At 35.9% G+C, this 27,081-nt stretch overlaps 1 protein-coding gene across 4 annotated transcripts in view; it reads right to left on the bottom strand.

Moving 5' to 3' along the window:
* LRP1B (LDL receptor related protein 1B) overlaps positions 1-27,081 on the bottom strand; it is a 687,296-nt gene that overhangs the window by 17,453 nt on the left and 642,762 nt on the right. For all 4 annotated transcript variants that reach the window (XM_065840662.2, XM_071810731.1, XM_071810729.1 and 1 more), the window contains exons 83-86: positions 20,776-20,940; positions 11,178-11,339; positions 6,563-6,737; positions 6,108-6,212 (exon numbers count right to left, since the gene is read on the bottom strand). In XM_065840662.2, the coding sequence (XP_065696734.1) occupies positions 6,108-6,212; positions 6,563-6,737; positions 11,178-11,339; positions 20,776-20,940 (607 nt within the window). The remainder of the gene's footprint in view (positions 1-6,107; positions 6,213-6,562; positions 6,738-11,177; positions 11,340-20,775; positions 20,941-27,081) is intronic.

Below are 27,081 nucleotides of genomic sequence, written 5' to 3'. Positions count from 1 at the left end.
TACAACTCTTCATTGGTATCATACAAGATATAATCTTTTCCTAAGCCTTGCTTCTCTTGCATGAATGTATATACAGTTAGATAACTAGTGAGAAAGAAACAGAAAGGTAAATAAAGGTAATCATTAAAACAGACTGTTAGAACAGGTGGAACTGACAGTTTAGGAAATAAATAGATTATTTCCCATGTGAATCTGATTTCCTGTTATTTCTGTTTTCAGTGGATTTTTGAAGTTACTGGAACAATTCAGACATGTCTCATATGCTTCTAGTGTTACATACATCACTTCCCCAACCATTAGTGAGTAGTACTGAAGATATCCTTAAAGAACTTAGCACGTGAATATGAAAAACACAGTAACTATACGTAAGATAACACTTCTTTAAAATACACCCTCAGCGTTACATTTTTCAGATAGGTGATTACCTCAAATGTTACCTTTTCAATAGCAAATTCTCTCAAAGTCTTTTTTATTTAGCTATAAGGACAATAATGGGGGTGTGGTGGGAATGTTATTTATATTCCTAAAATAATTCTAAGAATTAATAATTCAGATTTAGTAGGACCTTATTTCCAAAGAGAAATCACAGTATATTCTGCATCTTTTAGAATCTGACATAGAAACTGGAGACCAAGTTTACAAAGCCTTTTTTTGGTGACTTATATGCAGCCACAATGAGGCCTTAATTTCTTCCTAAACTGGTCAGGTGAAAAGCACAACTTCGGCTTCCAGTTCACACCCAATGTTTATTGCATTCAGGTTTAAAAATCTTGAGGTAGGAAGATGAAATAAAAATGTACCCTAACAGTCCAGGCTGATAAAGGGAAAATACATTCTTCCAAGCTTATAGTTTCTCTGTATAATTACAGCTTTAGGATTGCCCTTTATAACAGATAGATCTTATTCTCAGTTGTCTTCATTGAATGATAATAAGGGCTTGAGTATAGATAAAGTTTGCATTCTCAACTGATCTGGCTATGAGAGAGAGAGGAGTTCCTGCTGAATGACAATAAACCCAGCCATTAGCTATTTCTCCTACAAATCACCCACCCATGAATTGAAGACTGGTTAATAAAAACATTAGCCCTTAGGTAAGTGTCTCTCAGAGACCAGGGACAGATGTCAGACAGCGTGGCCAGATGTGCAGGTTGGAGGGATAAACCATTTTCCCTAACAACGGAGCAGAACTTGGAGAGAAAATCTTGGAGACTCCCGTTACAGACACACTGACTCTTGTGAAGGACAGGATTACTTCTTTCCTCCCTCATCTCTTTTGCTCACCAGTACGAGGTTGGTAAAATTATAAAGAAGCTCCAGTTAAGAACTAATGTGGTGCCAAATCAACACCAGATACTGGCAACAACTGGACCTTGAACTGAAGTTTGCGAGGAGAACTGAGACATATGGAATTATGCTTTTTCCTCTCTATCACTGTCTTCAACTCCAAACAACTTCTGTTTGCTTCTCTTCCCTTCCTTCTAAGCCACCTTGGCTTTGTAAAGAAATAATTTAGAAGATTCTAACAATCCCTGGACACAGACAATGGTGGCCGTACTAACCCAACAATCGGTCTGAAGAGACAACAGGAACATTAATTCCATCTATATTTATAGTCTGAATGTGAAAAATGAATTACCTACTTTTGCTTAAACTTCCTCTTCTTCTGATACGCTTCCTCACATTGAAGAAAAACTCTACCACCTTTTTTCTTCCATGTCTCCCCTTTTCCACCTTACTATGTTTAATAAAGAAAATTCCACAATTGTACACAAATAACCCTTGCAAGGTGAAAGCAAGAGGACACTTCAGTTCTGCTAAAAGTCATATATATTACTGATGCGCTTCACTGCTTTTCTTTGTATTTGAGGTAGGATTATTCAGGCTACTGTATAGCACAATTGCCTAATAAAAGCAATCTTGGAAATACTGTCACAGCAAGACTAAATAAACAAAGTAAGTTAATGTTCAAAATGTTGCAAATCCTTCCTCATATTTTCTGTGGAAGACAACCTTCTCAAAAGCAGAAACCACAGCTTTCATCAACATAATAGTCCTTTGGGTATCAGCATTTCACTTTCTGGAAGGAAGAAAATGGAGACTAACATTAATACCACTTCTGCACAAGTCCAGCTTTTCCTTTTTGTTCTGTCTTTAAGCCTTTGTTTTCCACTTTTCCGTAATTATATCTTTCAGAAAGAAAGAGTCTCACTTTGTCCTAGAAACTAATACTTTTCCTTGGATTTCTAAAGCCCCTTTCATTACATTCTACAGGCGAGTCCAAACTTTGACCAATGCATGTCCTCGGCAGGGGCTTCAAATGGAGCTGAAGGAAGAAAGTATCTTCATCCGTCTGGAAGAAGTGTTTGGCAGCACAGCTTTTCAGCATAACTCGTATTTTAGCAATCTATCTCCACATTTCTTTCAATTACACAGTTAGAGAAGGATGGAGAAAGGATCTGTAGATCCTACGATACCTTTTTTGGTACCATGGGTTCTTGCCATTGTTGGCATTTGGCCTCACACAGAAGCTCTGAGACGCTGAAATTCACATTATCGATTCAAAGGCTGAGTAAGAGATTCAAACATGATTTTAAATCCTCGGTTTTAATAGTTTTTCTCATGTTGACAGTAAATATGGTTAAACTACACCAAAAGATCATGAGAACAGGCAATGCCACAAAAATATCAATGCTACTGAGAATATTCCTAATTCAACTAACTTTGCTGAAATCCTACTGTCAGTATATGTCAGTTTTGACTCCAGTGGAAACAGAAATTAACCCTTATTGGCTACAAAATTTTATAATAAAAAACAATTATTTTACCTATTTTTTTTTCTGTAAAAATTCAACACTAAAGAAATTAAAACAAACAAACAAACAAAACCCCAACAAACCCCAAACAGCAAAAAACAAACCTTCACAGTTTAATTGTTTAACTCAGTCTTGTGAAAACTCAGAATTGTGAAAAGAGTATGTCAATCATTAGTGACTCTCAATGCTGTATTTTTAGACTATTTTACCTGTTAGAATGTTTCACAAGAAATTTTGCATCGTTACCTTCTTGAGAGTATTTTAGATAAAAAAAGAAAGGTGCTTGCAATACATGACCTTAAAGTCAGCAACACGTTGTTCTTAGGGTTGCATTATTCTGAAAACCCAACTATGATACAGGGAGATACAAACTGTTTCAAACAACCATGTCCCATTCAAATGCTGATCACCAGACCCACTCCATACTCTTCAAAGTTTAAGAAGTGGTAGTCAGACCACTAATCCAGTTTCCAATGGATTTAAGATAGCTTAAGTCAAAGAGTTTCATTGCTTGAGAATGCTAACAAAGGAATTGTGATCATATTTTTCAAAAAAATTAGATTATTCACCATACCTAGTCGCTGTCATTGCTAACATCCCCACAGCATTTTATGTTTTTATAAACCACGCATTTAGATGAGATAAGATTAAAGGTGTTCAAGTTTCATATTTTATCCCAAGTCTAGGTCTTTGGCTCATGTAGCTCACATCTTTTTGTTTAACTGTTTCTATTTTACAACATTATTTCTATAAAGTTAACAATTGGACTTAAGAATACAAGCTTAACTCCTGCTGTGGTACCCAAATAGCTCTTCTACTCCTTTCCCTGTACAGGTAAGAAATAGGAAGTCACGTTTGGACTACAGAACATCTGCAACACCACTGTTTGCAAAACTTTATCCTCTGTAGGATTAACTTGGCAAAATATCTCAAAATGTAGACAATAATAGCCAAGAGGCATTTTCAGTATCTTCAACTCATTTACTAAAAATAAAGATTTAATTTCTTCCTCCAGTGATACAGACACTCCAACAGTATGTTTAAATATACTCATCAGTGCAACTATCAAAGGGTAAGTGTGTATTATAGAAACGAGCCCCCAGATTGAGTAGATATTGTGAAATGTATGTGAATGTGCATGACTTGAACCAATGAACTGTGGCCTGAAATGATGTCACAGAATGTGCAGCATTAAGTGGAAGGTTAAACCTACTTGCATCTCGGTTCATTAAACGCGGTTAAAGTGCAAATTCCCTCATTCTGACAGTAGTAATCACAAGGGTTCACTTTCTGGTCACAGCGCTGACTTTTAAACCCCACAGAGCATCTGCAGAATTTCAGTAAAATAGACCTATGTAAATATTCTGCCTTTTGCTGAACAGATTTTAAACGCATTATATATAATGATGGCAAGACACACACACACAGAGGCACACACTCACAGATAACAAAATTAATACTCTTTTTTCATGGAAGGTCCAATCTGATCATACTGAAAAGTTTGCTCATTGGCATTGATCAAACACTCAGGCCTATTTTAACTGATGGGATCAGGAATCCAGCATTCTTAATGAAGTATTGTTGTCAACTGTACTATACATTCGTGTTGATTGATACAGATTGCAATGGCCTTAAAAATTCTCATGACTGATTTCTTAGCATTGTTAAGAGCATTGGTGTATGCTGCAGTATTTATGCATTGTAAATCCATACACAAATTAAGGTATGAAACATTTTGTTTCCTTGAGATGCTATGGTGTTCCATATGAATTTGAAAAGGAATAAGCCATTTTTAGAAGGAAAAACAAAGGAAAAATCACAAGCTTCCAAAATAGCCATTCTAGCTGTGAATCACCAGACTTAGTCATCATATTCGGGCCTTACATATTACAGCTGAGATTTATGAGTCTCTCCTGTCCACAACTAGATACATTTAAGGAGGTACAAAGAACAGGTAAAAAGGGCTGGATGAAAGAGTGCCATAGGCACCTAAAGCACTTACAGCTAAATAAGGACTACTACAGTGCAGAACTGCATTCCACTGTCTCTAACCCCAAAGCTGCAAACATCTATTGACAACTGCTTTTCCATAGCAAAACAACTACAGCTTTGCCCATTTGCACATCCAGAAGTGCTCGAGCTCTCACAGGGAGGAACAGCTGGTTCATCTCTCACACTGGTCGGGCTACAATATCCAGGCATTGCTCTGTGTAACTTCCTTGAGAGTCTGAGTACAACAGGCACTCTCTTTTAAGATCATCTGCCTCATACACATAAAATGAAGGGACGGCTGTATCTGTATTTACCAAGTTGGAATGCCAGATCCCTTTGGAAAATAACTTACTTATGTCACCCTGGAAATAAGCCACTCAAGTCCAATTCTCTCTGCCAGCACCTCATATGTTCCTGGAGGATGCTCTGACCTCCAGATTGCCCCAAGAAGTGGAAGACTATCCAGAAAGAAGATCAGATCATTTATTAGGCAAAACTAAAAAAAAAAACAACCCAGAGTATGACTGAGAGCAGGAAAGAAATTAATTTCTTGCTACCATGACTACTTCTGTATTTTATATTTAGCAGGTGAAAAAGAAGATACACCATAGCTCTCAAGAAAGGACTAGAAATGTAGGTTTTCTGACTCTTAAGAGAGTACTTCACTGTCTAGACTACAGAATCACATTTCCTATGGTATTTGGTGTCTGGGCTGAAGAAAAGCATCCCCTCAACAACAGTGCGGGAGGGAGTGATCTCGACACAGAACAGCCAAGCTACTGCGGGCAGTGTGAAGGTAAGGGCAGAAACAAGAGATACATGAGCATATCCTCAGACCCATAAAGGAAATAAATGCTGACACTCTTCCTCCTATTGTCTAGCCATCAGGTTCCTTACAGGGCTGTAGCACCCTCGACTCCGACCGTCTTTCTAGGAGAAAAGACTTAACCCCCTTTTGAGAAGCAGGGCAGGCAACCAACCTGTACATCTGGAATCCATCCCAGAAAAATGGCTAAACGGGCTTTAAATCTGGCCTGAAATTATTAGACGTCTCAAAAAATACATCTTTGTATAAATATACATTCACGGTCTGTATCTTAGTTATATCTTTCAATACACGTATTGCAAAAAGGTAGACAAAGTATTGGGATACAGAAATACTTAGAAATATCCTCTAAGTTACAACCGCAACCAGCACATTGTACATCCTAGAGAGACCAAAAATACAGACACATGCAAAATATTTTAATTATTTGTTGTCACACAGATATCTTAATGATCTAAACAGGGCAGGATACTCACAGACAGACAGGTATATTTGTCTCTGGGTCCAGTTGACAGGTACCACCATTGTAACAGTATCCATCACATATCTGACAGGTAGAGGCAATCTTTCCATTAGTGCAACTGCCATGGTTAAAAAAAAATACAAATAACAATCAGTATTTTATGAAGTCTGGTGAATTCCCTTATAATTATCTACATATTAAAATACTGATTTTATGATCTGTATAAGTTCTACTGATAGCAAGAATTCTAGGTTTCCACTTCGAAAAGCCAGCCCAGGCAGTGAGCTTATTACACAAAATATTTTTAGTCTTTCCTTTTATTAAAATAACCTATTATTATACAAAAGGAATTGTTCTGATGTGACAGGTTCGGGTCCTAGACACTGTGTAAGAGATTTAAAGGATAATGCAAAATAATTGCTATTAAATATACGATTTTGAACGCAGTCACCCCCCGTCCCCACTTACTTGCATACTATGTCATTACTGTCTTTGTTTATTATGCACTGTCCCCCATGACATCTGATACACTTGTCCACTTCGCATTTTGGCCCTTCAAATTGTACTGGACAGACACATTCTACACTTCCATCGTCAGAAATAGTACACGATTCAGAATTCACACAATAATGGTGGCAAACATCTGCAAGCAACAGGAAAGCTAATTACTAAAAGACATTACAGAATATCACGTAAAAATAATAACTTGCTTTTCTCTGTTTTAAAAGGTACTATAATAAAAACGAAATTGTAAAGGAAGCTGGTGGCTCACTGGTAACTACAAGAATCAAGACTACCCTATAAGCAGACACATAACATATTAATGATGTAGTCTTGAGAAGTGAAATAGAAGAACAAACTCATAAAGAGTTTCTTCTTTTTCCTTCTAGATGTCTGACCATTTATGGCATCATTCCACATAATATAAAGACTACTGATGAGAAAAGCAGAGTAATGTTAATGTATTTAATGGGACATTGGTTGAATAAAAATCTTTTGATATATTCACATTAGCATTAACAGCATTATGCTAAACTGAAATGGAAACAGTATTTTGAAGTAATTAAGTTTTATTTTTCCTTTATCCACATATTAAAATTTCATGAAGTTTTAATAATAATAATATATAAAGACATAATCCATAAGTTCTACAAAAAAACTACATACATGCTTATCTTTATAGACTGTGCAAGACCCTATTATCTTATTTAACTGCTTAAATGTCAGTAAGACTAAAATTTCTAGTAGTTAATTCTTTAACACTTTAGAAGCACCATGAACTGTCTCATTTTTCCACATCCCTTTAAAAATACCCCAAGTTAATTGGTTGAAGAAGCTTCCAGAGCTGCAATATACTGGTATCTTAACATTTAGGCTCATTTTTATTCACATAGTAGTGACAACTTTTTTTTCATTCAAAGTCTCCAGTTCTCCCTGTTTCTAATACTTTCTCCAGTTCTATGCGGTGAACATGTTGCATTGAGCTTTTGGTGGTGTTCTTGATGGACAGACAAAATAAGTGATATATGATTCCTCTATAGGAATCAACTGTCAACTATGCACCTGTATGAGCTTAGAGGTAACTTGTTCCATATTAATTAAATATTACCTTTCTGTCAAAACTAATAAATTCAAATCCTTTGAAGGTCAGGATATGGCTGAGGGTGAGTCAGCAGCAGTTGGGAGTAAGGGATTATCAAATTGTTCACTAGAGAGCAGAACTTTGGCCAGATCAAAGAATCATTTTAGTTGGAAGAGACCCTTAAGATCACCGAGTCCAACCATAACCTAATTCTGCCACTAAACCAAGTGGTAACTCCAGCCTTGAGCCTGGAATGTGAACTCTCCAGCTGGTGTTTGACTGGAGGCACGTTGCATGTGGATATATTAAAATATAAAATGGATATATTTTACTGACTGTACTCAAGATGGATGATTTGTGGGATATCTCATAAAGTGGGAAGCATTTTACTTATGGTGCTCATAAGCAGGAGTTATTTCTGTTTGATTATTCACTGTATGCCTCCACCTATCTATGCATGCTATAGACTCATCTGCTTGTGAAATGACTACTGAGCAACCAGAGAGGCTTAAAGACACTAAATGAAGTAGTTCATTGTTTGCCATTCCCCAGTTCAAGGTACAGAATGGGAATATGCAACAGGGGGGCTGGTTTTTGAACAAAACCTGCCTTAGTTAGAAAGATAATATTGAGAGATATTTTACGAAAAAAACATTGCAAGGGGGAAATATTTCCATGTACATTAGGACAAAAAAACCCCAAAGCAACACAAAACAAACCCAACCCAAAACTTAGGCATAGGAAGCTCATATTCTAAAACAATTATTGGGTTTTAGTATTGATGGTGGTCACAACCACCTTTAATCTTCTGCTATATCTAAAATGTGTATGCTACATTTGTACCTTTGGGCTGAAATGACACAAAAATATGTCTATATCTATACATTTCTATATCTATAGATATAGATATATAGATATATTTTCCTTTCTGTTAAAGAAAGGAATTTCAGTTTCGGGGAAAGTAACAGCTTGTGAGATCACTATAACCGCTTTGAATGATTGTAACTGCATGAAAACGTTTTCTATTTTTTAGGTTGTTTGGGCCTCAAATGATACAAGAAATGAACTTTAACTAGTCTATATGTCTTTTTTCAGAAATTTAAAATAGGGAGTTATATTCAAATACACGTGTATATAATAACATGCACAATGTTAGTGGAATTCTATGTAAATTCATTCACTTAAATTTATTTCAGCAGTGGCAGTGCCTTGACACGGAGCACACATTTTAGTTATTAGTCCTTATGTGAATTAATCACAGGAGAAACTCTGCATTGGGTAATTGGAGACGATAAGTATGAGGAAAATAAGGTCTTTTCAATCTGGCAATACTGTGAGTAAATGTCTTCTCCCTGCCATAAAAACCACTAATAATATTTTCATCTTGGGAGCATGAGTAAAATACCTGTGCTCATTCATGTATCATCCTTTGCATATGAACTAGTTTCAATCACATCACAGAAGGACTGACAAAGATATTTTAAAGGCAAGCGATCTTTGCAATAATGCTCTATCAATCTATCCCAACATGCATACAAAGTGCAATTAATAAAGCAAAAAAACATACATATATGTGAATAAAGCAAAAAAAAATCATAGATGTGAATTTATATACGCACTATTAACTGTGAATTTGTATAATTTCATAGAACTGTTATTAGCCACAAAAATACTCGATTGTAGACTTTTTTTATTTTAATTAAGGTTTAAATAAACAAAAGCTTAATTTTATTTTGTATTTTATATGTGTTTGAGTCATTCTATCGTGGCGTTTTTCCAGTGTCAGCAGACAATCCAAATCTGATAATGAGCGCTGTTTAAAAAGTGCTCCTAAATTTACATTTAAATTAATTCTTTTTTTTAAAAAAAGCATGTTTGCAGAACCATTCAACTAGAAACAATTTGTTTGGTTTTGGGTAAGCCTCAAGTAAATATTTTTTCTTAATCTGTGTGTCTGTCTGTGAATGATTTATGTACTATACTGTTTTCAAATACCCAATTGTGTTTGCAGATAGTTATTTGTGGATCCATGCAGTTTGTTTAATACCAAGTGGGAGAGAATCACAATTACTGCTGGTTTTCCATTCAAAGGTTTCAATTTATTTCATAGTCTCCCAACTGGAAATACATTCAGCTTACTTCAGTATAAATCCTGTTTAAGATAGATACACACTAACCCTTCCCTTGTTTGACAGACCTCTCACTAAAACTACATACCTTTTGTATCTTGTAGGCAATTCTGAACCAGACCTTTAAAACAGCTAATTTCCTTTCAGTTTTATTTAAATCTAGCCTTCTACAGCAAATTCACTGAATTATCTACAAAAGAGATGACGGTTTTCACATTTTATGTTCTATAGTAAGCTTGTCTACAACAAGCACTATGACAGTCCGCTATTTTAGAGTTTTATAGGCCAAGCAAAGCGGTAGAAAAAAAGGAAATTAAAAAGGAGATTAAACAAATAATTCTGACCTCAGAAGAATACCCAGTTTTTGGTTAGGGTTGCTAGTGAGTCATCGGTTTGAAGAGACACGAAGATAAACTATAATTTTGGAATGAGTGACCAAAAGAAGAAGATCAAGATTGCATTTAAATGTCTTGAGTCGCTGCAAAACAGATAATAGTGATCCATGCTAAGAGAAAGCATGGAGAGAAAAGATAGATAAACGGAGTAAGAACAGAAGGCCTATAGCTTGATAATGCTCTTTCCCCTCTCTTCTGTAAACAAGTAAAAAGAAAATTAGAGAAAGTTCTAAAAAGCAAGAAGAGCCTTTCTAAAAGCATGGAAATCTTTGGAAAACAGAGACTGATGGATCAGTGGAATGAAAAACTATGGACAACCTAAGTCCTGAGAATTAAAGAAGAGTATATACTTAGAAATCCTGATGTTCCATACCAGGAGGGGGCAGAAACCGTTCTCAGGGTGATCTTAGACTGAGCAAGATGAAGGCATGTAGAGGCGTGAAACTCAAGGCAGTTGTCAAAACACCGCTTACTGGGGTTAGAAATAAAACCGAAAGGTAAGGCAGAAGTTCAAGACACGTGTTGGTGGGCAAAGATAAGGGACACCAGAGAATTAGTTAATCAACTACTTCAGTTCACTATGTTTAGATATTCCACCAGCACAAGACAACATATATGAGAAGGACTAGAAACTATTATCACAAGTATGTCATTTCTACTGACTAAGTCAACTACCTTTTACAGCTGCATTGTACATATTCATTCATGAAAATACTAAAATAACTAACTCCTAAGAAAGATCTTTCTTCACCTAAACACATAGATGGATACTGCAGTAATATGTTCAAAGATCACTTGAATACATCAAATTCCATTCCCTTAGCAGTAATGAATATTTTTGGGGCTACGTTTAGCAACATGTGTTGAAGAAAAATCACTCAAATCATGTCAAACTTCTGTTTTGTAGAACTTCTGTTGTAAAACCATATTTAAGAGGCTTATCAATCCAGATTTAAGAGCCTGTGAAGATTACTTACAATACTGACACCTGTCTCCCGTATACTCGGCCAAGCAGGTGCAAAAGGGTTGATTCCCAGCAGTGACGCTGCAGGTGCCTCCGTTTTGGCAGAAATGGTGGCAGACCGTCTGATTGCAGTTGGGTCCTGTAAAACCCAGCGCACAGTTGCAGGTTGGCCTCCCTATTTAAAACAGAAAACCAAAGCAACAAACTATTTTATGATAAAAATAAATAAACATCAAAGCAATAATTACTACTTTAAAGACAGATACATTTATCTTAACAGTGGCAAGTTTGAATATATAAACCCAACTACATTTTTCTAGACACTAATAAAACACGGCCTTGAAAACACTGCTTGAATTCAGAACTTTTTGAAAAGCAAGTCAGCAGATATGGACACTGCAAAAACTGCATCTATGCATTTGACACTTGTGCATGTATGGTCATGGACTCTTTATTTGGAAATTCTTTTAAAAGATGGTCTTAAATAGGAATTTAAGATATGACTAAGATCTTCAAATCATCCTGCCAGGCTGGGTTCCTCCAGTTGCAGAGGAAAAATGTTTGTATAATCAACACTCATGCCTCTTCTGAATACACTCCATTATTCTCAAATCTCCAAACCTTTACATCGCAAGAATATAGAAATATTTAATGTACTAATAGCCAACTTTACATAACAATCTTTCCTAAAACACAAATGTCTGTGCCTGTTTTGTTATCCTACCCCTCTCATCTAATAAATGCTGTAGTACAAAACTTGCTGTCTTACATCAGACGAAACATGGCTGTAAGGTCGATATTCAATATTGGAAAAGCAGTGAAAACCTAGGAATCAACATCTGCACAAAATGAACTCCTAGGCTACAGCTTCTTTTTAAACAGTTTTAAAATAGTGTTTAAAACCTGATGCATTTTCCTCCTATGATTCTTCCCTATTGTAATTTTCCCATTTATTTTCCTTATCTAAATCTCATGTCTAAAGGAGTTATAGCTTTGTTATAATTCCACTGTTTTATTAAAATCTTCCACTTTTCCCTGACTCTTTTTCTTAAGGCTAATCTTCTTTAAAATAAACCTCTAGATCCAATAAATGTTTTTCCATCTCCTGACTTTGCTTTTATATCTCATTTGTAATCTTCTCTTTAAGTAAATGACCTGATGTGTCTAACTATCCACCCCCTTCTCACTTCCTAATACTCTATTCTCATCCTTGTTTATCTCTTATTAACTTTATTTTTCCTCCACACTCTTTTCCCTTTGTTTTCATTCAAAGGGGCAGACAGGGTGGTGTTAATTTGAATTTTAAGGCAAAGGCTCATCCCTTTGAGTAAAGTCACAGAAATACCGTATGTCTGAGTAAGGACCACACGTGGGCTAGTAATAGTCAAAGAGTAAATAGGAATTGGGCAGAACAAAGGGAATGCCTTGTGAGTAGGAAAACAGAAAACCAAAACAGTAACACGTGTGCTTTACATAAATGGTAAAAGTCTAAGAATTAAGATTTGAGAACCAAAATGTTTGGCCTTGAATGGGAACATAAATATCATTGGCTATAGCAAATGTGGAAAAGGAAGGCAACTAAAGGGCTGTTGTAAAACTAGTGCACGTTTCCTTGTTATCTATTCTTTCCTGGTGACAGAATAAGGGTACAGGTTAAGTGTTAAAGTCATTCAGATTAGCAAGTTAACTACATAGTGTACTGTATGTGCAATGCAGAATTTCTTCGGAAAGGAATTGCAGGCATAAACAGGAAAATTTGCCTATTAGATTTTATTAGTGATATCCCAATCACAATAATGATATGACTATGGAAGTCAGAGAATACATTTATAATGAGAAACTCCAATTATCCCTGCATTTACACTTGAAAAAATTCACATCGGGGCATAAGGCAGAAAGAAACTACTAACATATAAACAATCCTACTTCATGGATAGGTGGGTTAAGGAGCACACAACAGAAGCTTTGCTTGACTTGGGCCTGACTTTGTTTAAAAGTTACAGAAGGGTATGTTTTAATATCCTCTCAATATCCTAAGTAGTCATATGAGATAACATTTAGGGGTTACTTTTCTATATTAATTATTGCTCACCTTCATACCGATCTACCAAAAATCCTTACCGCTGCCTGATTTCCTGATGCATTATGACCAGGTCCCTCCCTTGCTGTCTTTTGTCTCATTGTTACCTCGTTTTAATATCATGTCTGGCACAGGCATCCACAACTATTTTCGCATTTGCCTTCTGATGTCTCTTACCGTGGCTGCATCAAAAACTCTGAAATGTGGAAACCTTCTTACCTTCTTTAAAATTTATTCTCTATTTAGTTGGCTGTCTCACTGAAGTACTGTAGATTAAACTAAACATTCCATAAACCCCACAACTCTATACCTTTGTTTTAATACTACACAATCCTTTAATATCGTCTTTGTTGGAGAATTTTTCAGTGCAAGTGAAGCGCCCTCATTTTTTCTACTCTCTCTGATTCATGTAGAACAATTTATTTATTCTTTTTCCTTCACTTACTTCTTACTCTTCTTACATGAAACCCTTCACATTATTCTTTGCTGCATTTTTCTATTTTAAGCTATGCTAATTTAAAGTGTTTTGCAAATCATCCTAAAGACCATGAGATCAGTTAGTCTCTCCCTCTAATGAGTACAGCAGGAACAAAACCATTGACTTAAAAATAGCTCCAAGTAGTTTAATATGCATCAGCCTGGTTATTCGTATCTGTCCCCTGCGATCTAAACATTAAATCAAAGATGTTGGACTCAGATGTTAGCACAGACTCTTCTTGTTTTTCCCCATGTATACACTTATATTTAAATATATCCCCCTAAGCCAGGGGGTTTCACATAATCCTTCATCTGAATCAGCATTTCAATAAATGGGAAAATAAAATAGTGATAGAACATAGATCTAGAGATCTGAAAAAAGTTTTTTATTATTAATATTTCTCTATTTTTTAAAATGATGGGACAATGATATTTTCCTAGTTTGTAGAAAAGATTATTCTATTCTTTGCTAATGTAGACTTATAAATATGCCAAACTGCTGACAGTTGTATGAAAATTTAATTCCACATAGCCTAAACCCCATTTTTGTCACTCAATTTAACATGACTTCCAGAAATGTTAATAGTTCATTGCCTATTTATACACAGACTACTGGCAACTAAAATAATACTAATAATAACATTTTTATCTGCCTTATTTCATAAATTATTCCTGATACAAAATGGTTCCAAGAGCAGTTTAATAAAACTGCAGTATTAAACAATGCCAAACAATGCCAAAATGTTTTGTATCATAGAATCGGAATATAGATTTATGTTTGCAAAGAAAATAGTCACATTAGCCAAGATGTCACATGTCCTGACTAACAAACATTGCATGGCATCTCCAGCATTTACATTTATGTTACAAAAGTTCTGCATTTACACTGGTCATGAAGTTTCAGGATTAGAGCTGTACAAACACAGAAGCAAAATTCTCTCTTAATTCCAGATCTTCACCACCACAGAAATGTTCACATGACAGTGTAGAAAATATGAATAAGGAAAGTGGTTTATGGAATGCTAAAACCTGCTTTAAATTCAGCTAACCATCCTTCTCTGTATTTTATGCAAAAATGGAAAAAAAATTGCTGAAGAAAATAATTTCCCTGTTTTGAGCAGTCCTCACATGGATTTCCCGTATGAGAATACTGTCTCACTTTCCTCTGCCTATTGCAGATTAGCATCCTACCTTTTACCTGCTTTCTTATTTAGTCTCTTCCGCAACATAATAATCCCATCAAAATACTCCTGTTTTGGTTACCTATGTTGAAAAAATGTTGTCAAAAGTGGCAAGGAGGACAAGGTGGCAGCACATTCTCTAGCATCTCATCTGGAAATGATCCAGTTTCAAAACCATGCTAACAATATCAAGGGAGTAGGAAGTACATCTTTTTTAACTGCGATTTCTCCATTCTCAGTGATTTACAGTAAATGTGGATGCACTTTGCTGTTCACTATCTCTAATCTAATTATTGGATATGGAGTTTCTCACTTTATTAATATGCAAGGGGAGACACGATGCATATAGTCCTCATACAGAGGAGAGTATTTTATATTTAAAATAATTCTAAATGACAATTCTAAAGAAATTAATTTCAGAGAATACATTGAAGGGCGTCTAGTAAAATATATAAAACTGTAACAAAAATTATAGTGGAAAGTCCCTGGGGAAATTATGTACTTCAAAGTTCCTCTTCTCTGAAGATTCTCTTTGTAGCCTGTCTCTTAAAAAAATACAGATTTTGGGGTTTTTTTTTTGGTCTTAATTCTAAACCTGATAGAACTTGAAGCAACCTTATAAAATTCTCACCTCTATTTTTCAAATGTTTTGCACAGAACTTAGTAAGTTAAAGGACAGTCTTTTATGGTGACCCTAGGACATATCAAGTTTTTTTTGGGCAGCAGGACATGAGAAAAATATGTGAAGTTTTTGGCATGAAGTTAAAATGCAGTTTCCTCCTCTCTTACAGAGAAAAATCATCCATAAGAGGATGACAGAAATGAAACTCCTAAAATGTTCAATTAGGTTTTGATTACAGGATGTAGTTACTGGTAATGTGTCAATTTATTTTGCCAATTTAATACAAATAACTTTTCAAATCACCTTTGAAAACAGCTACTGGATGTTTTAGTATATTGGCTCTATAATATCAAAATTATTTCTTTTGGAAAAATAGTCATATATCTTAAACTCTTTACTTTTCTTTAATAACCAGAACTCTAAGGAGATCAACTTTGATGCTACTGCCTAAACAACAGAAAAAAATATGTATTTAGTGTGACCACATAAGTTATTTTGCAAATTCAATTGTTTTAGGAAAATAAAACTATTTTGTAAACTTTCTGAAAGTTAAAAAAAAGAGATCATCCAGATGAATGTCTGCACCAAACATAGATAATTTATTTCTTCCAGTCAGTGGTAAATTCGCTAACAGCAATGTGTGGGTTTAAGTTGTTTATGTATGAATATGCATGTTTAATTAGCATATTTCACTTGCTGTCATTATTATAGAAAACAACGTGGCCCTACAGCAGCCTACTGTAAGTAATATCACGTCTTCTAGAGTAGTTATCACAGTCTGTGGGAATCACAACAACTCACTTCTGTGTGGCTGATGAACCATAATTAGCTTTACTGAACCAACAGCGGTGGAGAGAAGCTGTATTACTGTACATAATTAGTAGGTGAGCTGATTGGGATCAGTCCCAACAGATACACGTTCTCTCCATATTGTGAAAGAAAATCTCTAAAGATATTATTTTAAACTCATATTGATACAAGCATCCTAATTCTACATGGTTAGACTTACTCTTTGTACTGCAAGTGTAGTACAAATATGTATTTATCTAATTTAGGTGAACTAGTGAGATCTAGTTAATGTGTTCAGGACATTTAGTAAATTATTGCTCCAATATTTTTACTTTAAACTGTAAGAAGAAAGGAAGTGCACTTTTATGGTAACATTTTTTCTTTTTCCAAATTCCCCTCAATTTGCCTTACTGGAAAGTGTTCATTATACCCAAACTTTTAATTACACGTCTCAGATGTGTACTTTTAATTAACTGATGACATTTTCTTTGTTCAATTATTGTAGTTCAATACAACTGTCATAAACTTATAAATTTTAATTAAAGCTGCCCCAATCTCTAGCTATAGAATGTTCACATAGGAATTTGCCAAAAGGCTTAGCAGTAAGTAAACCAACAGTGAATAATCCCTGAATTGCCAGTGGGATTTGTTTAACAAATTAACATTTGTGTGCAGATAATGAGGTTCTACAACTTACCACATCCAGCAACGATTTAGCACAATCATGTTTGAAAAAATGAGTAATACTCTGCAATTTACTTAATTGGTTATCACATTTCTATTATATATTAGGTGGTGAAAGAGAACGGGATTTGCACATTCACCAGAGCACACGCATTCACTAGAAGAGTATTTTATATACTGTATCATTTTATTTATATCGGAATATGATGAAAGGCTTGTTTTTGGGATGTCTCTTCCTTGGTTTTGGGCCAGTAGCCAATAATAAGGAAATTCCCTGAATTCCAGCAGAGCCTCCCAGCAGCAGCTCATCCCCCATGAGGCTGATTTTACTGGTGGTCCCTAAGCTTTCCAAAGGGCACACGTGTGGAATGACACTCATTAGATTGACTGTTTGAGTTCGATGATATACGAGAATTGATAAGGGCAACCAGAGCTTCTAAGAAATCAAGCAAGCTGAAATTATCACAGGTCCTTTATATATTTTGTAGGTAGGATTTGGATTGCAGTAGCACACATGTGGCCACCGCAGCTTCCAGAGGAAAAAGCTTCCTAATTTTGAAGAAATAGAAAATAATAATACTAATAATACTAATAATACTAATAATACTAATAACAATAATAATAATAATAGGGAAGATATGTGCAACTTGATTGCAGCAGTTAAGCAGGACAGTTTGATGAGCCAATTGTATAATGGATCAAAAGCATAAATGCTGCTTTTTGAGGAACTAGTTGTGAGCATTGTAGTGTGGTGCATGGTATGCACAAGTAGTAATACCACAGTAGAAGAAATTAAGGTGCTATTGAGCTGACTTTATTTTGAAATGGTAATTTTATACTTTCCAGAGATGTTAGAGAATTCTCTAAGAAAAAAGAAAGTGTGCAATATATACTTATTGCTAGTGGACAGGTCACCCTGGTAGGTTGTAATATAAATCTAGACACAAGATAATGCTTAAGTTCTACAACCATTAAGAAAAACTAAGCAATTCCTGGTTATAAGGAACCTTTTTATTCCTACATGTAGCAACGTGCAAGAATAAAGGAACACATACACTAACGACACTTATACGAGCCTGACAAAGCAGATCAGCTCTGCCCTGAGGGCAGAGACAATGAGGAGGTGAGCGAACACTGTTCTGGTCTGGATTTCACACCCTCTGTCCAAACTGGGACGCCCTGCAGCGAAATGTGTACCCACCAATGCAAGGACTGAATGACATGCTTTGCACAGTGGTATATTTGACTGGAAGGAGGAAACGGTTGTTGCAAAAACACCTGAGGAATTAAGCTTTACTGACTTCATTACAGTTTTTAATGCTTTTGCGGTGTCCTGTTTAGCTTCTCTCTGTAAGATATTTAATGGCTTTACTATATCATGGATTAGATTGAAGTAGGATAAGGGGACATCTCACTGACATGCTAGTTTGTTTCAGTAACACACAATTTATGGCCTGATATAGATAAGAAATATAGTCTGATAAGAAATAGAGATTTCTTCTTAATAGAATATTTACAGGGTTCAGGGGCTAGGCATGCAAGTAAGATGAGATGTGGATCAATTCGAAAATTTTATTTGGAATGCTGGATGGAGTCACCTTGATCTAGAAAGATAGATGGTCATTCTTCCACATCTCCAGCACACAAAAGTTATGGCACAGCCTTCAAGGCATGGCTACCCTTACGAATTAGAAATGGCAGAAAGAGAATTTGGCTAACTTGAAATATGATTATAAAAAATGAGATGAAACTGGGAAAGTGGACACAGCACAGCAGAAGAATATTCCTGTTAGCAGGTATGCCCAGTAAGAGTCATCGAAACCAGCTCTGTGTTGGTCTTGGCTCAGTTTGGCCATGTGTGGTACAGCAAACTTTAGCTGCAGTTAAAGGCCTGGATTCCCAGTTATTAGGCAACTGAGCAATGGAATGTAGACCGTGGTGACATCCACGCTGGCTCTCCTGATGCATTTTTGCTGCAGACACATTATCCTGTTTGAGACCAAGCAGAAATAGAGCTCATGTCTGCATCTCCAGGTCCTCTGCAGCAGCTGGGGCACGATAAGCAACTTAGCAGAAATATATTGTAGAATCTGCCCATATCTCTCCATTACTCACTGGCGATCAAAACTACCACACTAATATTTCAGTAAGGCTGAGAGATTTCAGCGACTGGATTTAGCAAGGAAAAAGAAGAAAAAGTATGCAGGTGATAGCAGAGCTGTGTGGGCGCAGCCAGTGTCAGCTGCCTGCTAAAGAAAACAAGAGCTGCTGTAGTTGAGTGAGCACTATGGTTCCTACCAAAAGTAAAGGATTAAATAAAACCCTGGGGTCTCTGCAGGATTCAGAACTGAGATGAGTTCTAGGAGCCGAGTTATTAATTTTATAATGCCCCTTAACCCCACAAAATATCAAATAAATGCCAGACATGTAAAGATGTGGCAGTAAACATCCTCTCTTCAGATGACAAGGCAGTTCTACACATCATTTAAATCACCCATTACTTATTTCCATTCTCTTGTATGTCCTCACTAAACATATATTGATCTCACTACATTGAGAAAAATCCCTGCTTCTCATTTGTGTCAGTATTTCCATCAGCTGTTAGAAGCAGTTTCAAGTATGATCAATCAACCTGAAGTATTCTCATTTTCTATTATTTAGTCATTATTAACAATGTTAACTATGAACAACATTATTAACCCTCAAATATTCAGAACAAAAAAAAGAAAATCCTCTGTTTGGCACACAACAGATTGCTAGATTTGCATTCACTTGAATTTTTGACACCACATCTCAGTAAATAAAATGAGGCTCCAGAGAAACTAGCATAGAGAAGCTAAATTACTAAACTATATAAGCTTAAGTTAATTAGGAAGGAGCGCTGAGAAAAACATCAAGATCTAAGCCCCCTCTGTCACAGAGAAGAAGATACATAATTCTGCATTACAGGGAGCTCTCGGTACCAGTCACAAACTTCATCTAAAGTCAGATATTGTACTTCTCTTTCACTGACCATGGTGTTGGACATTTCATCACATAGTAGAAAATGATCCACATCATCTTCAGCAGTTCATAGACCTCTGAGAAGAGATGAGACAGCAAGCTCTTCTCCAGGTCTTCTACTTTGAATCAAATAGTTAAATATTCCTTGGAGCAGAAAATATAATTCAACTTCTCTTTTCTCACATAATTACTAAATTTTAGAGTATTTCTTATCACATTTTTCCAACTGCCAAACACCTGCATTTTGACAGGAAAATCTCCCTCAAGATGAGAGAAGCAATTTCAAATTCCTTCACGAAAACAAAAGGAACTTAATTCTGACCAACCAAATCTTCCTGAGAATGAGGAGTGTAAAATGCCTACTTTGTGAATTCCAGTAAGACAAAGGTGAAAGACTGAGGTCACAACACCTAAAAATTTAAAGGGAGAAGTGACATAAAGAGAGAGCAAGATGTCTGGCGTCCTTCCAGATGCAGTTTGACTGGATCTTACACTTTAGAATTTCATTTCTACATGTCTACACATGCATCTTTATACTGAATACTGACTCCCATGCTACCTTTTGTGGGACGCAGCTTCATTCTGCTGAAACATGGAGGCATGTGAATGAAAAGCACTTTAAAGTATGTGTATGGTTTATACTGCTATATTGCACATAGTATGGACAAAGCAAGTAAGTTACAAGGAGAACAAAATATCACAAACAAGGAATAAACACAAACATTGATATTAAGGCAGGAGTAACAGTAAGATACAGCTGCTCAGAAATAGTTACCAAGGAGAGAGGCTCCACAGGTTCCTCCGTTCTGGCAGTAATTGTAGCAATGGTTCTTTTCACACCTTTCACCAGAGTAACTTGGCCAGCAGTGACATCGGGGATCCCCCTTCTCGTTTATAATGCACTTTCCTCCATTTTCACAGGTTAATTTACAGGTATCATCTGCAGCAAGAACACACACACAGAGCTGATTTTAACAATACCTTTTCATGTAACTGGCAAAACAGAACCTTGCATCTTAAATAGAACCACAGATCCCCATCAACGAGGAGGAAAAAAAAATCACTTTTCAAAATAGAGAAGGTAAACTATGACTTCTGTTTCCACAGTGCCCACTGCTCTGCATTCACCAAATTACGGCAGTAGTGCCACTGTCTTAGTGAGGTACGAGGTGACACCAATTCTGATTAAGCCAGATTCAATTTTTCTATAAAGTTGTTTTGCTTTCCTGTCTTGGAAACTCTGTTCATTTCAGTGAACGAGATATAAAATCATTGAATGATACCAACAAGAAATTAATTATAGACTAGCACACATACAATGCTCAAAGATCCAAATGATTGTAATCCTGAAGAAACAGAGTAGCATCTTTCCAGCCCAAAAACATGCTTTCAGCAGTAAGACCTTTCATTTTTCACATATCAAAACCAATCCTGCGAAGCCAGACTGCTGCCTAACTAATCCAGCATTTGAACCTACATGGCTTTTAACACGAGGGTTACCACAAACCCTGAGAATTCTTCAATAATATATCCACCAGCTGCAGAAGCTTTGCTGGATTAATCTGTTTTAGTTAAATAACTAATGAAAAAGAGTCAAGGTTCCTGTTCGTCCTACTGAGGTCTAACGCTGACACAGGCAGGCCAGCACCTTTGTTTTGATGTTTAAAGAAATCCATCGCGTTATTAGTGTAGAATTTAGGAATGGTGGATATCCTCTAGCTCCAGCACAGACTCTGCAAAGTTCACTAATAAACTGCTTCTGCAGCAGCCTTTTCTTTGGATGCACCTGAGTCTTTCCTGCCCGTGTCCGCTCCTCTTGAGCTGGTGCTGACATATAACCTGGGACCAAACCTATTTAAATACAACATCTGGGAACTGATCATCTATCAGGCAATTGCACCTCTCTCAAATTAAGCTAAAACTAGACAACGAACCTATAAATTATTGTGATGGGCTGACAGGCACATCATTATTTTGAGTGTTTAACAATAAAAATATGAAATACCACATGCGTTTAATTTTTTGGTATCCACCCTGGATACATCCATCTGCTGTAACAAAGCTTTTGTATTTGAGAGTTTGAGGATGCCTCAGTGTTTTATTTATTTGGGTGGTTCATTAAATCCTTTGATGTTCCATGAACCATTCTTCAGTTACTCATTACAGAAGTTGTTCAAAGGTATAATGTAGCATATCTTATTGGGGAGAAGGCCTATTTTTGTTTTGCTTATCTGTTTTACTTATCATTAGTCATGAGTTTATAGAGCAGAACTAGTAAAAACAGAATACATAACACTGAAGTACAGACAAGTGCTCATTTTTATGAACCTTTCTGATGACACATTAAAAACATATTATGTTTCTCTCCTAGAGCAGTTACGCAGAAGATATAAAATTTGAAAAGAAAATATGAAAACTAAGACAGACTATGAATCCAAGAGAAAAACAGAGTATCGAAAGGCATATTTAGAACTATAAATCATGAACTACAAACTTGCAAGTTACCCTAACCACACCAAGAAATACCCGCCTTTGTATTTTCAAGAAAATACACTGAGCCAAAACAGTAATGATTTTCTAATCTAATTGGCTTTCAAAGATTGGAACACTCATGACTTATACTTTTAAAATGCAAGGTTCCTGACAAATAAAACCAAACATTTGTAATATTTTGTGTCATCATAGGATTATTAATATCCACTACTGATTTTTTTTCTCCATAAAACATTTTAAATTCAGGAGTTTCACCACCAATATGAAACAGTTTCTACAACAATTTTGGACTTCAAATAAGATAAGAAATAGGATTCAAAGACGTAATGGATAAGCTAGTTTTAAAATACCATGTGAGACTTTAACAATATAGGGGTTTTAATGTTGCTGCTTTGTTGTCTGAAGGTAAACACTAGATTCAAATTACTTCTGCTGATTCACATCAACTGAGTACAAAAGAGGATCAGACGCCTTTGTGTGGGAGACAGGAGCAGAACGGTCCCATAGGAGAAGATAGGAAGAAAAAGAACACAGAAAAGAAACAAAGAAGAATTGTTATAAAAAGGTGAACACTATGCATTCGAATTACTGAATAAAGACCTCTGAAAGAACAGCTGGGAACAGCTCCAGTAAGTACCCACTGTTGGAACAAAGTTTAAATTAAAAAAAAAAATCAGAAAAGTTTGTATCTGGAGTCAAGTCAATAGTGCTCCAAGCTTGTTGGAACTCGCCCTCAAAGACCTCTCAGCTGCTCTTTTCGCTTCTGAAATGACAGAAGTAAATAATTTCACTTGTTATACTTCTAGTCTAGATACTGGCTCTCTCTAACATGAAAGAAAGGAAAGGGTTACAGGTCACGTAATTTTATATATTCTCTCCTAGCCTGGTTATTTAGTCTTCTGCTGCCTTGACTTGTCTATTTCAATATGAACATATATTTAATAAAGAATCAAATAACTTTGCTTTGCAGTTTTTCTTATGTTTTTCTTTCAGGCTTGACTGTTTGACAGAAACATTAATACACTTACGGCTTATTTGCTCCATCTTTGACTCTTTCCTTTACCTGAAAGCAGCAGGAATATCTAACACAGAAGAAACACTGATAAAGCAGCAAAACAAAGCTCTGCGAACTCTACTGGTATTTTTCCTTCACTCGTTCATTTCTTTCGCATCCTATCCCTCTCCTTCAATCACACACATATGGGCATTTCTATAACTACCCTTTCTTTTTGAGAAAAACACAATTTTTTGCTATTTTTTTCCCCTTGAAATATCTACTGATTTCTGGACTAGGCAGTTAAATGGAGACATGACGCTATAGAGCACAAAGCTAATGAGCTACACACATTCTTTGGGAAAAGAACAGTTCACTCCCCATAGCGGAATATACTCATCTCATGGGGCAGAAAGATATTTGTTCTTGGTGTAGCTGATTCTTTACAGAGCTGAATGCTCATATTAAAGACAGAATGCAGAGTTCTAATCTTCTGGTAAGGTTGTATAGGTTTTCCTGCCCCTTCAGACAAGGGTCTTACTATCTGCCAGTTTTCTATTTGCTGAAATGTATCAAAACAAATTGTAATCCCCAAATTTTGCCTGAATGCTGTAAAGTCATCATCTTTGTTTTGCCTTCTCATTTTTTTTTTTTCTAAATCTGCTTGCTTTACAATTTTAAATGGAAGAGAAAGGCTAAGAAAAGGAAGCACAGTGTGAAAAAACCTGACACCTGCTATAACATAACCCATTTTCTTCTGTTCCAGTAAACACCAGTCCCAATGGTAACCCCTTTGCAAATACAGAAGATGCTGCGGTAAACAAAAGATTATTTTTCAAAACAGAAACACATTCTGTGCGATCCCTGTTCTATTTCATATCTAAAAAGACTGAGAGCAGGACAAACCCCAAGAACAGAGCGTGGACTGAACTGCAATAGCTTTAGTTAGCATAGCTCCCTGAGGTAGAATTTGTGGGTGAAATGCAGGTATATAGGGATTAACCTCCACATCCCCAGCCAAAGCACTTGCTCTGCCTGTAATATATGTGTGCAGTGGGCACGTCCCTACAGAAATGTGCTGAAGGAAAACACCATGATAAATTAAATGTTTCATCTCTGTTCAGAAGCGACGTCAGATCTGAGTCTTTGTCATTTTTCTCAGGCTTTTCATCCAGCCAAGAGAGCACAAATATTCCCTTCTTAAAATGAAAGTGATAAATGTGCAGCTCCAGAATATGGAACTCTTGGAATTGTTCATTACTCTTGCTCATTCAGCTGTGGTACACACCCGTCTTCCTCCAGTGCAAGTCTCTGTATTTTCATCCTCTTTGTATGTTTTTAGCTTCATTGTGCTACAGACAATTAGATACAATAAACCTAATAGATGCAAATCCAGTGGTCTCTTTTAGGAAAATGAAGTGGTATTCTACCCATTTGAAAATTAAAGAGTAGTTTCTAAACTGAAAACGTCAGGCCTGCCATAGGCAATAAATAAACCACAAGAGAACCAGGGTCTGTCAATCATAGTCATCCAGGGAGAAAGGAGATGGAAGCTTATCTAAGAACACACAGGAGCTCGCTTTCATGTTGTTATAAAAACATTCTGAATGACATGACACACATATGTTGTTGTAACTCTGGCTTGAAAAAGCCAAATCAAACCCAAAAGCTGTTTCTCATCAGTTGTCTGAGATGCTGATGAAGCAGCTGTCTGAAGCAATCTGGATTCAGTCTTACAGAAAACCACAGAGGATTCAAAATTTAGAATTCCTCACATAGGACTTAGAAGAAAAATCAATTAAATGAATCAAGCCAGTAGCAGTATTATGCAGAATTTCAAGACCTCCAACAATCCAATGAGCCAGAATTTGAGCCTGTTTTGGGATACAGTCACAAGAAAAAGAGCAGGACAGAAATTACCTCCCAGTCACCAGCCTCAAGGTAGACTGATGAATAAGCAATTGTACAATGCGTGCAAGGGACCTTTGCAATAGTCATGCAAAAAACTACCATAATGAAGAATGTCATAATAATGTTGAAAATAATAATTATTTTATGGAAGGCATTTTTCAGAAGTGTTAGAGACACAGGCAGTATCAAAAATATAATCTTCAAACACAGGCTCTCTTGGGGGCACCGCTCATGATGGACGAGAACCGGAGACACTTGTCCCATTTTGACTCTGCCAAACCATGGAAATCTACCACTAGGCTCCTAACTACATTTTAAAAGACCCAAAATACTTAAAGACATGAAGAAGTATAGTGAATATTCAATATACTACACTTTAATATTATAATTTAAGTTATATATTATTCAAAAAGAACAGTTTAGTCACAGTAGTTCTTGATACCCACAATTACTACTAAATTGTGAAACTAGAGACCACGTACATCATTTGAAATAGTTACCATGCAAGTGCAAAACAACCAGCACACCTCACTTCTGTTGCTACTTTAATGATGTCTGCTAAAAATAGACTTAAAAAGTTGCATTTCAAGATCTATACATTAGCGGCAGTGTATTTTTGAACACATAAAATATAATCTACATAAATCACCATAACCTATATACTGTACAACTACTGCGCTGTGATCAAACCAGTAACAAACCCAAAAGAATACATCAGTTAAAAAGCGTTTCACAGTCTTGTCTCACATTCAAATCTTCTGAATTTCATTCTTTTAGGGACAAACCAGAAGACAACCAAAATCAACAGGAATATTTCAACTGACTTCGAATCAGAATTTTATTGCATACCAACAAAGAAAATCTGACTATATAACCTCCCTTTGGATTAATGTCAGGCCAATCTACCACTATATATAGGTTTTGATGGTTACAAAAGGCAGGAATTGTTGTTTGAGGTTATTGACATCCATAACTACGCCAAAAATGCCCTGAGACATCGAAGCCAATATAATGCTAGATTTAAACAAGTTAAATGCATGCAGTGTATTTCATATTAATTTTCTAGCTCTTAATTCGAAAAGCGACTGTATAACTTCCTAAAGGAAAAAAACCTGGTTTAGAACTTGACTTCCAATAAGAAAATATATTTACTGATAATCTACATAATGTCTTTGTTTGCAGGCTCTTAGTGTCCTATTAAGAGCAAGTGGATAGTCAGACAACCATGAGTTATAAACCTGTATTAATTCAAGATGTTGATCTTCAGGTCAACTCTGAGCTTTCCAGGAATCTTGGGTGATCCTTGGAAGCCTAAGCGCAGTGTCAGCATCAGGCAAACATTTAACTTCCATTTCATACTTTTTTTAAAAAGTCAGAATAGTGTAAAAACGTAAACTTGTCAGTATGCTATGATAGTGACGCTTGTTTTGATTAATAATTTATAACCCACGAGGCTACAAAACCTTCAATATACTATTACCAAAATAACATACAAGAAAAAAAAATGTACAAAAAAAGCCCATTGCTAGACATAGTTTTCTGATTACAGTTATGTTTCAAGTTAAGAAACACTTATTCAGCAGCCCTTTAAAAAGGCATAACAGATACAGCAGTTGTGGGAAGATACTGAAAATAATCAATATATTAAAAATACTTCTCTAGGCATTTTTTGTCTTACCATAA

The sequence above is a fragment of the Patagioenas fasciata genome, chromosome 7, assembly GCF_037038585.1.
Source record: "Patagioenas fasciata isolate bPatFas1 chromosome 7, bPatFas1.hap1, whole genome shotgun sequence".
Lineage (NCBI taxonomy): Eukaryota > Metazoa > Chordata > Aves > Columbiformes > Columbidae > Patagioenas > Patagioenas fasciata.
The sequence above is the reverse complement of the archived record's forward strand: the minus strand, read 5'-3'. Positions and strand labels throughout refer to the sequence as shown.